The 17,181-nt window shown below is 36.3% G+C and overlaps 1 protein-coding gene across 3 annotated transcripts in view; it reads right to left on the bottom strand.

Annotated features, from left to right (window-relative positions):
* Nucleotides 1-857: 857 nt before the first annotated feature.
* The window catches only part of LOC121367113 (CXXC-type zinc finger protein 1-like), a 28,007-nt gene continuing 11,683 nt past the window's right edge, over nucleotides 858-17,181 (bottom strand). Inside the window, exons 3-5 of one of the 3 annotated variants that reach the window (XM_041491265.1) lie at nucleotides 7,601-7,770; nucleotides 6,451-6,551; nucleotides 858-1,319 (exon numbers count right to left, since the gene is read on the bottom strand). In XM_041491265.1, the coding sequence (XP_041347199.1) occupies nucleotides 1,312-1,319; nucleotides 6,451-6,551; nucleotides 7,601-7,770 (279 nt within the window). In that variant the 3' untranslated portion in view covers nucleotides 858-1,311. The remainder of the gene's footprint in view (nucleotides 1,320-6,450; nucleotides 6,552-7,600; nucleotides 7,771-17,181) is intronic. The other 2 variants (XM_041491273.1, XM_041491269.1) reach the window with 2 other exon arrangements.

Here is a 17,181-nt window from a genome sequence, read left to right as displayed (position 1 = left end):
AAGTACCGGAAGGGACCCGAAGCCTTGTGGCCCGACCGTTGGTTCGTGTAATCCACTACAATACCGTTCAGCTGGTATAATGTATTCTAAACCAAATAATATGCTTGACACTGTGGTTCTATCGAATACTAAATGTGATATTTCACAAATTATTGTTGATACCTGTCACACTGATTCCGGTGAATTGCTGCAAGTTGTACTTTCAGGAAAACGTTAGTATTTTCAGTTAAATTTCCCATAAATTAAACACAGACAATTTCCAATAGAGTCATAGGGTGTTACCTGCACATTCAGAACAAGATGTAGCGCACGCCTGTTATGGGCGCAGGTGCCTCAGCCCAGGAAAGGAAAATGGTTGTGGTGAGTGGGAGAGGGGGCAATTTTGATGCTATTGAATTTTGAATATTCCGAGCACATTGATTATTAATCATCGGCTATTGGATGTCAAACATTTGGTAATTCTGACTCGTAGTCAATAGAGGAAACCCGCGATATTTTTTTAATGCAGAAAGGGATCTTTCATATGCACTTTCCCACAGACAAGAACGCACATACCACGGCCTTTGACCAGTTGTGGTGCACTGGTTGGAACGAGAAAACCCCCAATCAGTTGAACGGTTCCACTGAGGTGGTTTGATCCTGCGACGCAAACACCTCAAGCGAGCGTTCGATTGACTGAGCTAAATCCCGCCCCTTCTTGAAGGAATTTTGGCGTATTTTAGAATGGTTCACCAAACAAACAGTATAACATTGTTAACATTTATGAGTTTGGTGGAGTTCTACATTTATAGGGTTATTAAATTTTTTTTTACCATACTGGGGGGGGGGGGGGGGGGGGGGGGGGTAAAGGCATTGCAATTGTAGTACTCGTTCCGATGATAAGAAGTGACGTACGCTTCTACTTGGGTCAGAAAAAGGGGCGGGGGTGGGGTTGTGGCAGTATCAGTTGTGGGTAGCATAACGGTAAATAATTATTGGGTGGAGGGGGTTTCTTTCGGGGTGAGGATAGGAATTGAGTCTGTAACTCACTTTGGTGAAAACAAAGTCCCCTCCGATTACATGCCACATAAATGATGTATAGACTTTCTTCTCTCTTTTTTGTTAATTCAAGATGTCTGTGGGTGCATTCTGGGATATTTAATTTAATTATTCATTATTGGGGTGGGTTAAATTCTTTAACCATTAAATGCGTTTTTGGTTAATATATCTTGATAATTTTATTTTATTCTACAAACACATAAAATATATCAGACACTACTGTAACGGTATTTCTTCTTTGTCTTCTTATTATTTGGCTTTGAACTTACTGTATTAAATACCTGAAAAAGAGAAATAAATAAAAAGACAGTCCAAATATCATAAATTAAAAACAACGTAAATTAAGTGTGGATGAAACCAATCTTCGTCATCTCATTTATTTTTTACTTTATTGATTGATTGATTGATTTTTCAAGGAAGATAGGACAATTTACTGTCATCACTGCTGATAGATCGCAACTATATAAATAACATCCAGGCGCGGATATAAGTAGGTTTTTTTTTTATTAAAGCAGAGTACACATCTAAAATTTCAGTTGCTATATGTAGTACCGTAGCGTCATCTTCCATGTATATATTTACCATCGGTTGATACCGTGCGCATATGGTGTCGATTTTTTAAAATTATTATTATTAAAAAAAAATTAACCAAAGATCCACAGGTTTTTTTTCTATTAAATTTAGATAACGTTATTCTTATCGAGTCTTACCCATTGTTGGTCCCAGCACGAGGAATTCGCACCTCCACCCCCCCCCGCCCCATTAAAAAGCCCGCGTATGGGCCCGATATACTAGTACTTTCTTTATGTGATAGAACCAACTGGCCTATTTGTGCCTCATCGCCGGCCCAATGACACCTATTTTCTCCCACCTTTTACAATTACCGGCCATCCCATATAACACGTGGAAAAGAGGGAATTAACACCCAGGCACGGTGTGGTGATTTGCTTCCTTTGAGAGTCTGTGTATTCGAGACGTCTGGAGTCGGTGTATTCGAAACGTCTGGTGGTTTGCTGTAAGGCAGGCAAAACAAGACCGTAAAAGAGAAATGTTTTGCATACTTCGGATTGTGGTTAGGTTGTGGGGAGCATAATTGTATATAATTATTATTATTATTGCTTTTTAAGCCTGTAACACATTTTGTTCGATGATGGGGACCTAGGTACTATGCCTACACAGTTTTAATTCAATATGTGAGTAGATGAATTCTAGGATATTTGATTTCATTATTCATAAATAGTCGGAAAAGATACTAGATACTAAGTTATAAAGGTCTTATTTCATCTGCCGTATTATTTTATTTTTGAACTTACTGTATTAAACACCTGGGGGGGGGGGGGGGGGGGGGGGGGGGGGGGGGGTGTCCAGAAAGTGAAAATATAAAACAATAAATATAGCGTGGATGAATCCAATCTTCAGACTGCTGTTGTTTCTCCACTCCCGCTGCACTGAATTTTATGTGCTTAAAAAGGAACAGCTGCGAGACAAAATTTGAATTAAAATGTTGTTTGGGTTTTTTGTTGTTGTTTTTTAAATCGTCACAATATTGTAAATACTAATCAAAGTCAAAACTGATATATTTGAAGAAAAATACCCTAATAAAAATAAAATAAAAGTAAATAACACCTGAAATAACCCCAGAACCCCTCTATCTGTGTGTGTGTGTGTGGGGGGGGGGGGGGGGGGGGTCACACACACCAGACAAACCTGCACCCAAATTACTTTCGTAAATCGGGTTGGTAAACGCACAACTGTGCATGTACGGTTATTGGAGAGAAATGGCATATTTTATGATTACACGTTTTTCCAAATCAAAATCAAATGAACATGTAAATGACAGCCTTATATAAAACCCGCACTCGATCCTTTTGTAATTGCTGACACGTTTTGAGTTATTAAAAGAAAGCTCCTAGACAAAATAACATAGGACCGTTGGTAAAAAAGATATACTAGTAAGCATACTGGTACAGCTATTGGAACACAGGTAACTGAGGGATATATATATATATATATATATATATATATACCCGCAACAACAACAGTCCCAGATAAATCAGGTACCCAAGTTTCTTTTGGAAATCACGCCAGCTCACAATAACTATTAACAGGAGTTATGAAACGAAACAACAGGTGATCGTTGGTCAAATCGGCGGTAAACATAATATTTGTACAGCAAGTGGAGAAAGGGTAAATGGTGGCTAGAGAGAATACACCAGTAACAACAACAGCCCCAGATAAAACCGGTACACAAGTTCCTTTTTGAAATTACGCCAGCTCACATATTAACAAAGCAGCACACAAACGATCGGCGATCGTTGGTCAAATCGGCGGTAAACAAGTATACAATGTTATTGATACAGCAAGTGGAGCAAGGGTAAATGGTGGCTAGAGAGAATACACCAGTAACAACAACAGCCCCAGATAAAACCTGTACCCAAGTTCCTTTTTGAAATTACGCCAGCTCACATATTAACAAAGCAGCACACAAACGATCGGCGATCGTTGGTCAAATCGGCGGTAAACAAGTATACAATGTTATTGATACAGCAAGTGGAGAAAGGGTAAATGGTGGCTAGAGAGAATACACCAGTAACAACAACAGCCCCAGATAAAACCGGTACACAAGTTCCTTTTTGAAATTACGCCAGCTCACATATTAACAAAGCAGCACACAAACGATCGGCGATCGTTGGTCAAATCGGCGGTAAACAAGTATACAATGTTATTGATACAGCTAGTAGAGAAAATGTAACTGGGGGCTAGAGATGATATACCGGGCCCATAACAACAGCACCAGATAAAACCTGTATCCAAGATCCTTTAGGAAATGACGCTAACTCACATTAATTAGTCTGATGAATGGCATAACGTTCTGTTTTTCCAGGATTATAGAGAGGCGCCCCTGGACTTGGAATCGCCAGGATACGTTTTTACATTGCCAGACTCACCAGACGCTTAACTTTTCCTGTTTAAATACTTTTTTTTTTTTTTCTGGTAGCATCGTTGGCCCTTGGGCCTAATTTTTGATGGGGGCACCGAGACTGGAGGGCATGACGGTTGGGTTGGCTGGGGGGGGGGGGGGGGGGGGGGGGGTGTGTGTGTGTGTGTGTGTGTGTGTGTGTGTGTGTGTGTGCTGGGTGGGTGGGGGATACTCCACCGGAAGATGGTTAGGGCGGTAGGCATAGGCGGTTTTGGGCGTAAGAGTTGTTAGGTTTGTTAGGGACTGCCCCTCCTCCCCCCCCCGGAACCTTCCGCGGTTTCGGCCACACCGAAGTCCCCAATATGATGGGTGCCCCTGAGTAAAACATATCCCCCTATTAACAAAACCTCCTGTGGCTGAAGCCTAACCTCTTAGTCACCTGCCACCCCTATTTTGAGGGCTAATTAATATATTAAAAAAAAAATTATAATATATTTATATTTAGGACTGCCCGATCTAAATTTGCGTTGCAAATTGTTAATTGTTTGCTGTATATTAAATATTGTTTGGGAAAATAACGCACAAAATTATTTATTGTAAAGTCCTTTTTCCCTGTTTGTTTAAATATCAAAATTGCCCCAGTAATTGTTCTGTCCCAGGCTGGACTACTGGGGTTAGATATAACATATTTGCAGCAACAACATCCCCATATAAAACCTCTTCCAGGCACATGTAGCACACACCTCTCCCACTTGTGGACGAATATGTAGGGTTTTTTTTTTAAAAATTGGCTTCTGTTCCCTCCCCCACTAGAGACTGAGCCCCCTCCATTAGAGATTGTGCTCCAAACCCCCACACCCGGATATTGTTACCACGTGCCTGTGTATGTTCCTATCGAAAATCACTGCCAACGCAGACGAAACGACTAACGATCATTTGTCAAATCGGTGGTAAACATACATGTATAATGCTATTGTTACAGATAGTGAAGAAAATGTAAATGGGGGCTAGCGGGAATATATCCACAATAAAAACAGCCTCAAATAAAACCTGAACCCTAGTTCCTTTTGGTAATCGATTAACAAAGCAGCTTGCAGACCCGCGATCGTTTGGGCCGTTGGTAAATTAAGCCGCAAACATAATTATATTGCAGGCGCGTGTACCCTCCTCCCCCTTCCCGAATTTTCTTTAAAAAAAATATTTTTTTGCGAAGCATGACCCGACATTCCCTAAAAACATCTCACCAGTCTAGACACCTATTCTCAATTTTCTGCACATGCGCCTGTGTACATTGTTTTGTAACCCCCACCCCCCATAAACGTAGCTCGCCAGTCTAGACCCCCCCCCCTTGCTAACATTATTTCATAGGCGCCTGCATTGGCAAAAACAGAAAAAGAAAAAAAGAAACGAATTTTAAAAAACACCCTAAATAATAATACATGTAATAATAATACAAATAAAATGAAGTGTTTGTTAGCCGCTTGTGACAGACGTCACGTAGGCAAGCCACGTGCACATTTATTTGTCGATTTCACTTCTTTTCTCTCAAAACCGCAATACCCCCCCCCCCCCCCCCCCCCCCCCCAACACATGCAGTGACGCTCCTTTTCCTTTATAGTTTTCCTTTTTCAGCTGTCTACAAGGGTTGTCGGTCAGTTAAATTACATCATGTGTTTTGGTTTTAAAATGTCAACGCTGCGGCATACAAGGTTGTTGTTTGTTTGTTTGTTTTTGTTTTTGTTTTAAATTAAATTAAATTTATAACATATCGGCAGTTAATAACAACCGACAGATAGAGAGGTCACAGATTCGCAGCAAAGTGACCGGTGCGAATTTGCAGAATCGCAGCAAGTTGTCACTGGTGTGGAACAAAATAGTCTCATAGCCAATTTGGTTTTAAACATCCGTCCCTCAAATCACCCCCTCCCCATTTTTTTTTTTTTTTTTTAAATCGGTGGCACATCGAAAAGTCAAACTGATCAAACTGATCCCCATCATATATAATGAATTCTTCCACAGCTGACGCAAGTTGCACGTGAGTCACTTTCACAATTTATTTATTTTAAAAAATTGGTGTTTCACTTTTATGACTTGAAGCTGTTAATAACAATGTGCATGTAAACCTGGTCAATATAATCATAATGAACAGTTCTACGCGTTGGATGAAGTGCAAACGTAATTCTTGTTGAAATAAATATTTTACAAAATTGCTGATCCGCCGATCGGCGAATGTTTGGAAACATTTTTTTTTTTCCAAGACCGCCGAAACCGCCGAGCCGATCTCCGATATTGCCACTATGGTTGGTTCGTGTACTGTATAAACGTGTGATAAATATTATCGACAGGTGGTCTTTGGACACAAGGCACCAAATAAACACTTACCTATGGCCGCATTTTTAATTCAGATTATTACCACTTTGATGGCAAAGAATTTAATCCATAATCTAATAAATCCATAACTAAGTATATATGAAGAAGTAAAATCTACTCACGTCTACAAAACGTGCAGTAGTAACGCTTGATGGTTCGGGCGTCCAACTGGGTTATTCCAATACAGTCACCATGGTACCACTCCTCGCAGTTATCACAGCCACTGGAAATCATAATAAATATTTATCACAGCCACTGGAAATCATAATAAATATTTATCACAGCCACTGGAAATAATAATAAATATTTATCACAGCCACTGGAAATAAAAATAAATATTTATCACAGCCACTGGAAATCATAATAAATATTTATCACAGCCACTGGAAATCATAATAAATATTTATCACAGTCACTGGAAATCATAATAAATATTTATTAGTCACTGGAAAACATAACAAATATTTATCACAGTCACTGAAAATCTTAACAAATATTTATCACAGCCACTGGAAATCATAATTATAAATATTTATGACAGTCACTGGAAAACACAATAAATATTTATCACAGTCACTGGAAATCATAATAAATATTTATGACAGTCACTGGAAATCACAATAAATATTTATCACAGTCAATGGAAATCACAATAAATATTTATCACAAACACTGGAAATCATAATAAATATTTATCACAACCATTGAAATAATAAATATTTATCACAGCAACTGGAACGGATAATAAATATTTATCACAGCCACTGGAATTCATAATAAATATCTATCACAGCCATTCAAATCACAACAAATATTCATCACACCCACTGGAAATTAAAACATGTTTATCATAGGTGCTAAAAATCCTAGCAGATATTTGCCAAAGCCATTGAGAAGAATAATAAGTATTTATCACAGTTACTGGGAATTTGTTTTTTGAAAGCTAAATAGAGAAATGACTATCGACGTAGATATATTGTAGGTGACTTTATAAGGACAATATAGGCAAGCACATTTGATTAGATCCATTTTCATTTACAGCAGGAATACCTGACAGTGAGTGTAACTCTCATATGGTTTGTACATGCTTTACAGCAGGAATACCTGACAGTGAGTGTAACTCTCATATGGTTTGTACATGCTTTACAGCAGGAATACCTGACAGTGAGTGTAACTCTCATATAGTTTGTACATGCTGCATTGGCCACAATAACAAACACTCAAATGTGATATAAACTTTTAGTATCTTTGTACTTTTTGTGTACCACTTACATCATGAACCGTAAACAATCCGTTGTGCGGCATATGCAGTAGATTGTCTCCCCTTGTTTCGCCCCTTGAGGGGCTGTCTCGTCACTAGATGTCATCTCCATGGCCTTGATGAGAAGATTCAGCTTTGCTTGACGTTCAGGCAACACAAACTGATGAGCGATGTCATCCTGCTACAAACACAAAAGTGTTAACACAATATCATCCTGCTACAAACACAAAACAATGTAAACACAATATCATCCTGGTACAAACACAAAACAGTGTAAACACAATATCATCCTGCTACAAATACAAAACAATATAAACACAATATCACCCTGCTACAAACACAAAACAGCATAAACACTATCATCCTGCTACAAACACAAAACAGTATAAACACTATCATCCTGCTACAAACACAAAACAGTATAAACACTATCATCCTGCTACAAATACAAAACAGTATAAACACTATCATCCTGCTACAAATACAAAACAGTATAAACACTATCATCCTGCTACAAACACAAAACAGCATAAACACTATCATCATGCTACAAAAACAAAACCAAGCCTTGAAATAAAAAAAATTGGTGTACCTGACACAATGTCCTGCACCAATCAATTTGTGCCTGACATTTGTGCCTGACATAAAAGAAATTGTACCTGTCACAAAACATTGTAAATAAAAATTGTAAACATTGTAAATAAAAATGAAATAAATTATGTTTTATGTTTTATACTAAATAACCAATGCAGCAATTAAGGCAATAGTCACCAAATGATGACATTTATTATTGTTACGTACTTCCTAGTCTATGATGCATTAATATATGTCCTCTGGTAAAGCTGTATCCTAATCAGCCACGAGCTACATGAGATATTATTTTAGTAATCATGGATTTCAATTGCCGTATCCTAACCGCACACGTGCGTCGCGTCGCGCGCATAAAGTTAGGATGCGGCAATGGAAATCAATGATTTCTAAAATAATCGCTCGCGGCCGGTTAGGATAGGGCTTAAGAAACCCACGAAACTGTCATCACTATCACTTTGTGTTGAACTTTCAGATTCATGATGATCTGACTCAGACTCATCCATTTTTTTCAATGTCATCAGTGTCTTGTTTGTGGTAATATTCTATATTTTTAGTTGCCGAGTGATCTTTAGCATTTGACACATGCAGATTTGTGGACTCTTTGATCCATGTGTCCGAAAAATTGTGATTATACTGCATTTCTTTTTTTAAAACATTTCTGAGCGAGCACGTCACAAGTGTAACCTCGTCTTTGGAGTTTTCTTCAAACTGTAGCCACAAAGAGGCATTTGTTTTAACTAAATCCTCCTTTTGCCATTTTAGTTCAGTGCTAGATTTTAAGATACTACTCTGCGGGATATTCGTTTGGGAATTTTTAGGGCACAATTTAATTGGCGGCTGCCCACCGTGGATATTGGGAACAGGGACAGTTCATTTGTCATTATCTGTACCTGTCTGTTCTTTTACAGCAAAGACTGAAGTTATTTTGCTCAACATCCTTTAATTGTTAACCACGAGGCAATTTGAATTGCAAACTTTAAAACGAAAACGCCACAGGAAGTATATGCTAAGTACGAACGGTCAATTACTAATATGCGTGATATCACTTTTTACAATGTAAGTTCCCGCAAAATCGAGACAATGAAAAATCCTACTAAACGGGTATGCGGACTGTAGATGAACTTTGTGTTGGACTGTCAAGTGCCCCGCGAACCGGTTCAAATCCCACTGGTACACATTTGTGTTTGTTCATTTTTAATTGGTGCATTAAGTGTATTCGACTCCAAAACAGCCGGCTTTTACTACAACACGAGTTTCAGACATGGTGACCAGCGCAATCGACATTGTTACTGTCAAATCCTAACAAGTTACAAATTTGTACCGGACAATGACCGTGACCGGCCGCTTATTTCATGGCTTGAAAACAATGTAAACACAATATCATCCTACTACAAACACAAAATATTATAAAAACAATATCATCCTGCTACAAACACAAAACAATATAAAGACAATATCATCCTGCTACAAACACAAAACAGTGTTAAGGTATCTCACCACTATTGATTATACATTGGTGACAGTACAAATATAAAGCCAAGCACTGACTAAATTATTAACAGTAGGTGCTATATACTACCTGACATGAAGAGAACAGCCTCTGTGACAGGATTTAAGTAAATAAAATTGATACTTCGCCACCTGCAATTTTAATTATCCACTCTCCTAAGCACATGGGCTAATGGAGGGGAGGCTACTCTCGTTAAATATATGTACCACAGGCATAGCAAACAATGGTCTTGCTTGTAGCTAAGCAGATATGCATCTGTCAGTTTGATATGCCAAATCAAGAGGCAATGTTACCCTTCCAATATTCCATAATCATACTGTCAAGTCTGTTCAGACACCAACATAATAAAATAAAGAAAAGAGGTACTCTTTTTCATGGAACTAAATTCGTCGCCTACACGTCGCTCATTGGCTGAAATAGCGGTGTGATCCCTTAACATAATATCATCCTGCTACAAACACAAAACAGTGTTAACATAATATCATCCTGCTACAAACACAAAACACTGTTAACATAATATCATCCTGCTACAAACACAAAACAGTGTTAACATAATATCATCCTGCTACAAACACAAAACACTGTTAACATAATATCATCCTGCTACAGTACAAACACAATACTGTTAATGTGGAAGTATGTGGTATTTGTTTTAGTTAGGATTTGTATTTAATGTTTTATTTGCAGATATTACCTGCTATCAGCTTTTGTAATTAATGTATATTTTATTTACAGCTTGCCTGCTGTCCGCTTATTGTGTAACTAATGTTTTATTTTAGCCTTAGCCAGGTTATGTCAAACAATAGGCTGGTAACTTGTAATTGTGGTAATCGTTTCTTTCAGCTTACACTGTACTAACGCACGTTACTTGCCTTGCATGTTAACTATTATTCTCAAACTCCTCTCCCAAGCCCATCAGGTAATAAAACAACTTGTCTCTAGTGTTCAGGTTTATTTCTCCTGCTAAGATTATATTGTCAGGCCAGATTTCATTTTTAAAGGTGGAACTGAAAGTATTATTTAAAAGTGGATATTATCTGAAAGGTTAGTCTGTATTTTGTTTTATTTAATATATGTATGTTTTGTATACATGCATTGTTAGTTAACACCCTTAGAAAGTACTGTGGCTAGTTATTGTTTAATTACTTTATGAATGTATAAAGTAATGAGTATTTATATTGGGTATATAGATTAAATTACATTGAATTAATATTTGTTCAAGATAGCTGGCTTAAAGAAAAACTACAATCTGAATGTCATGTTAATTGTGTATGTGTATTTGTATGTGTTTTAGTTCATCGTGTTTAACGATATGTGATTGTCAATAGTTTCTTTTATATGTCTTGTATTTGAATTGTAGATTGTCCTGTTCTCTTTCTGTGTGCTGGAGAATCCAGTTTATCTTACACCCAGGTGTCATCTACCTGGTATGAGTTTTTATGTATTATGTTTATCAAATATCAGTTTTTCATGTATAATTGTGGTATATGACCAGTTGTATTTGTCATGTTCATCAAGTGTACTTATTATATGTATTTGCTTTATGTTATCAAATGTTTTTATAGTTTGGCATTAAATACTTAGGATTTAAAGCAGGATAATTCAATTTACATTATTTTTATGATGAGATGAATATGATTAAAAGATATACATTTGCTTAAATTGTGATATAAATGTTATATGTATACGTAAATTATTTTACTTGGTGACATATACATGAATTCTATATGTATTCTATGATGTGATATTTATTGCTGTTTTATTGTTCTTGTAGGGTGTTTTTCCTTGTCTTCATTTTGTGTGACATCGAATAAATTGTCTGGACCCACCCGTAGCTATTTTCCTTTCTGTGTTTGGGAAATGTAAAAAAACTGATACTGCTACATTAACACAATATCATCCTGCTACAAACTCAAAACAAGTGTTAACACAATATTATCCTGGTACAAACAACAGTGTAAACACAATATCATCCTGCTACAAACACAAAACAAGTGTTAACACAATATCATCCTGCTACAAACTCAAAACAAGTGTTAACACAATATTATCCTGGTACAAACAACAGTGTAAACACAATATCATCCTGCTACAAACACAAAACAAGTGTTAACACAATATCATCCTGCTACAAACTCAAAACAAGTGTTAACACAATATTATCCTGGTACAAACAACAGTGTAAACACAATATCATCCTGCTACAAACACAAAACAAGTGTTAACACAATATCATCCTGCTACAAACTCAAAACAAGTGTTAACACAATATTATCCTGGTACAAACAACAGTGTAAACACAATATCATCCTGCTACAAACACAAAACAAGTGTTAACACAATATCATCCTGCTACAAACTCAAAACAAGTGTTAACACAATATTATCCTGGTACAAACAACAGTGTAAACACAATATCATCCTGCTACAAACACAAAACAAGTGTTAACACAATATTATCCTGCTACAAACATAAAACAAGTGTTAACACAATATTATCCTGGTACAAACAACAGTGTAAACACAATATCATCCTGCTACAAACACAAAACAAGTGTTAACACAATATTATCCTGCTACAAACATAAAACAAGTGTTAACACAATATCATCCTGCTACTAACAACAGTGTAAACACAATGTCATCCTGCTACAAACACAAAACAAGTGTTAACACAATATCATCCTGCTACAAACACAAAACAAGTGTTAACACAATATCATCCTGGTACAAACAACAGTGTAAACACAATATCATCCTGCTACAAGCAACAGTGTTAACACAATATCATCCTGCTACAAACAATACAGTGTTAACACAATATCATCCTGGTACAAACAACAGTGTAAACACAATATCATCCTGCTACAAACACAAAACAAGTGTTAACACAATATCATCCTGCTACAAACAACAGTGTTAACACAATATCATCCTGCTACAAACAATACAGTGTTAACACAATATTGTTCTAAACATTACAAACAACACATCACAAAGAAGTTCTAAAGAATTTTAAGAAAAGAGAAGAAAGTTTTCTAAACACGAATTCATTTGAATTAAATGTCTCGTCTACCATAAATGTTTTCAGTGCATTATGATGAATACCCATAACTCTAAACCAAGTTTCATTAACCTACATGTAGGACTTATTGGGCCAAATTTACTATACCTGTTTTAGACTTACACGTGCGTGTAACTACACACATTTACAATGCTTAAACCCTCACTAAATAAAGAATTTATTATTATTATTATTATTATTATTATTATTATTACAAACATATTTATTTAAGAAAAACAGGCTTCATAAATTCGGCCCATAGTTTGTGAGAAATTGACCTAAACGTAAAACTTTAACGCAAACGTTGATGCCACTGCCACTGTTGGAATATTATATTAATACCAAAATCTCACCTTTTTACTTCGTAAAGACGGGACAACACATGGAAAAGGGTTGGGAAGTAGTCTGCCGTACACCCACACTACTAGGTTTAAATAAAACATTATTTTGTGGGTGCTGGGTATACTTGTAAAACATGGCCCCACCCCTTCCAAGCACCCCATGAAGAGCCTCATGCAGAAACTTTGATTGTGTCACATTGTCTTCATTGAAGATATCTTGCCAAGTTAGTTCTAAGAACAATTTTGTATACGTTTTGTCTTGAATGCATGTACATGTAAACTCCAATATGTTATGCTATTATGCTATGTTTTCCTGTGTCATTTACACAGATGGTAATAATACATGTAAGCATGTATGATTACATAAACAATAGAAGCAATGTCAAGAGAAACAGAAAAAAACACTATATATACATCTACATATGTTAATGTTAAAATTATGGTTAAAGGAAACATGTTACGTCACCTATATTTGGCACCAACCAAGTACAACTAATTATAAATTGAATCACCTAAAAAAAAAAAAAATTACTTAAAATATCTCCATAAAAAAACCCCAGATACGAGCTCTTAGCGGAAACTGCCAATCTTTAATGAGCAGGGCAATCACGAGGTACGTGACGTCAGAGACGCGTCGCTTGATCTGAAGCCTTACACTTAAAAGCATTAGTCCGTACCACTCATAAAGAATCTATGACTTGCACAGCTTACCAAAACAATGAGTGTTCGTTCGCAAAACGTTTTGCCGTATCAATTTGAGCTGTTAGTAAATGAGGAAAGACACACATTTACTTACAACAGTGATACTGAAGAAAAAACGGATAGCGAGTCGGAGGGTGGAGAAACCGATGGTGCCAAACCAGACCGGTCGACCAATTTACAGCCCGGAGCCCAAAAGTAACCCGGAGACAAAACCAAAACTCGGATGCTAATGCCGAGGTGTATACTGTTCATATCATGTATTTAAATATGTAAAAAATATAAATGTAGGACTTTTTTTTTTTTTTTTTTTTTTTTTTTTTAGAAAATATCGCATTTTTCACGTTCGGGCTGTACATAATGAAATCTGTATGCACAGTGTAAACAAACGCTCTAATTTACAAGGCGCTTCACTTTCATTATAAACTGACTTGTAAAACAACATAAATGACTTGAGAGTATAATCAACTTTTTAACTAAATATATTTCAATTTGCATCAATAGAACGAAATGGGGTTATAGTATTTTTCTCTCTTAAAAAAAAAGCAGCATATTATTAGGCCTATTGGTTGGGTGCGTTAGAGTAAAAACGACCACTCACGATACCCATGTGATAATTTTCTTTTCTTTGTTACTACGTAGTTTTGTCAGTTTGGTCAGTTTTGTAATTTTAGATGGGAAAGTCTACTAATCAAGGGTTTTACAGCATTATTTACAGTAATGAAGCAGGGCGGCTGATAATGTCCATTAACATTGTACTATAGTCGCGACAGGTTACGCCACAATACCCTGTGATCTTAAAAAACTGTCAAGTATTTGGTACGTATGTCTAGACAGTGGTAATCACTTACCTGGTCGATACCCTGCAACATACACCTGCCAATCAGGAATCACATGTGCAGGCCACGGAAAGAAATGACCAATTAACTAAAACAACACTCCGATTCTCAAGTCAGCCCGTGGATGAAACATAATAGTTATTTCGACACCGACAGTAGTGGTTTATTTTGTATTGAACTTCGTGTTACTTTGGGGCTTCGGGCGATGAGGAACGTTTTGTGACGTACTCCATCCGAAGATTAAAATCATTTTTTTTTTTTTTTTTTTTTTTTTAAATATATTTAAATACATCGTACTGAGATGTATCCTCATGCCAAATCCTATGTTTGTATATGCCATATTTAATTAATTATTAACGTTTCCTTCTTCTGACGGTGAATACAGATTTTGTTATGTAGGCCTAACATGAAAAATCTCTTCTTTTAAATTTTTTTTTTTTTAAATCTACATTTTTGTTTTAACATACATTATGCTGAGGTGTAAATACTATTTAAAATAAGCTGACACCAAAGTACTATGTGGTGTTGGTGTCCAATCTTTTGTTTTGCGATAAAATACACGCGTCTTTCTTGGATACATTCTTTGGAAAACCGTAAAAAGACAATCCCGATTGTTTAAACTGTTTATTTTCACACCCAAAGACCGCGCAGTACGGCACTGCTGAACTGAAAAGATCGTAAGACCCTTACTCCATATATAAACAGTTAACAACAATGGAAGAGTACAGCGGCTCTGACGTCACTTCCCTTTTTTTCCGAACGCTCACGAATAAATATGCATAAATCGTACTTTGATACTGACTGGCGTAATTTCTTCATTTTAAGTTAACTACGCATATTTTATTGTTATAAACTTATTTGTATATTATTTTTATATCATTTTGCTTTTAAAATGAGCTATAATATGGTCTCGTGACATGTTTCCTTTAAACACTTGATACTAAAGTTAAAACACAAAAACCAAAGAAAGATAAGAAAATCTTTAATTTAAATAAAAAAATATATTCATAGTCCTACAAAAATGGGTGTTTTTTTTGTAAATAATTTCAGTTTTGTTTCATGTAAGAAGAAAAGTAAAAGTGTTTTGGAAATAAGAAAAAATACTATTTTTGTGTCCAATTTAGAAAACAATCGGCTCAGAAATAAATAACTTGTATTAAATACATAGTATGAAAAAAGGCATTCCCTGTGAGATGGACTATACAGAAGGTTAGCACTGACCTGGCTGTGAATTTAATAAACATAATAGCAGTATTCTGTGCTTCCATCAATCCCAGATGTTGGATCGGAAGCGTAAGATTATAAGATGGAATGACAAAACATCTAGATTAATTTACTGCATTTTTATGATTCCGGCAAAAGTCCTGAAGACAAGCACCAGCCCTGAAGTAAGCAAGATTACATCATTGTACATTGATAATTCCAAGTTCTGTGATCTCATGTAGCTCCTTATTTTAGATATTTTACTTATTTTACTTTTATAACCTACTTTTTAAAACAATGACCCCTAGAATGTGTAATAACTGAAAACATATGTAAATTTTGCATGTACTATGTCAAGTATGTCTATATTCATGATAGATATATTATATCTGTTAAATATTGCATACATATACAAAACTACACACTGCCAGTTGGTTTCCTCATATTATTTACTGCACAAGTTAGCTTGGCTAGGGGCATGACATCATCCGTGTCACACATCTGAGTGTCTTGGCTAGGGGCATGACATCATCCGTGTCACACATCTGAGTGTCTTGGCTAGGGGCATGACATCATCCGTGTCACACATCTGAGTGTCTTGGCTAGAGGCATGACATCATCCGTGTCACACATATCAGTGTCTTGGCTAGGGGCATGACATCATCCGTGTGACACATCTCAGTGTCTTGGCTAGGGGCATGACATCATCCGTGTCACACATCTCAGTGTCTTGGCTAGGGGCATGACATCATCCGTGTCACACATCTCAGTGTCTTGGCTAGGGGCATGACATCATCTGTGTGACACATGAACTACCCACGTGAGATATTTTATTACACATGTAGTAAAATAATTATAGGATATTAAACAAGCTTCCATTTCATATCATGTTTATGTCTTGAGTGAAATAATTTTCAATTGTCACGATCTTTACTAGACTTTAGCAAGTGACAATGAAAATTATTTCACGAGGGACATAAACATGATACGAAATGGTAGTGAGTTTAATATCTTATTTATTACCCACAATCGATCTTAATTTATACCACTCATCTCATTTCATTGACGTTCCTGTACGGTTGTAGTGCGCCAATTGATGATGTTATTGTGTGACGTCAAAGTGTTACATCCCACTTGGCATTCTAGTGGGACGTATCACTTGGATATGTACTAAGATATTTTTAACCATATGGGTAATAATTGTTTTTAATGCACGGTCAGAATGATCTTTATTACAATAGTAAGATTAAATGGGTACATATTAAAGCAATGTAGGGTATGAGTATATATTCATGTGTATATATATACAGGGTTAGATCTTCACCATTTTTTCAGGGTGTTAACA

Source organism: Gigantopelta aegis, chromosome 3 (assembly GCF_016097555.1).
Source record: "Gigantopelta aegis isolate Gae_Host chromosome 3, Gae_host_genome, whole genome shotgun sequence".
Lineage (NCBI taxonomy): Eukaryota > Metazoa > Mollusca > Gastropoda > Neomphalida > Peltospiridae > Gigantopelta > Gigantopelta aegis.
Note: the sequence above shows the minus strand (reverse complement) of the source record. Positions and strands in the feature narration are given on the sequence as shown.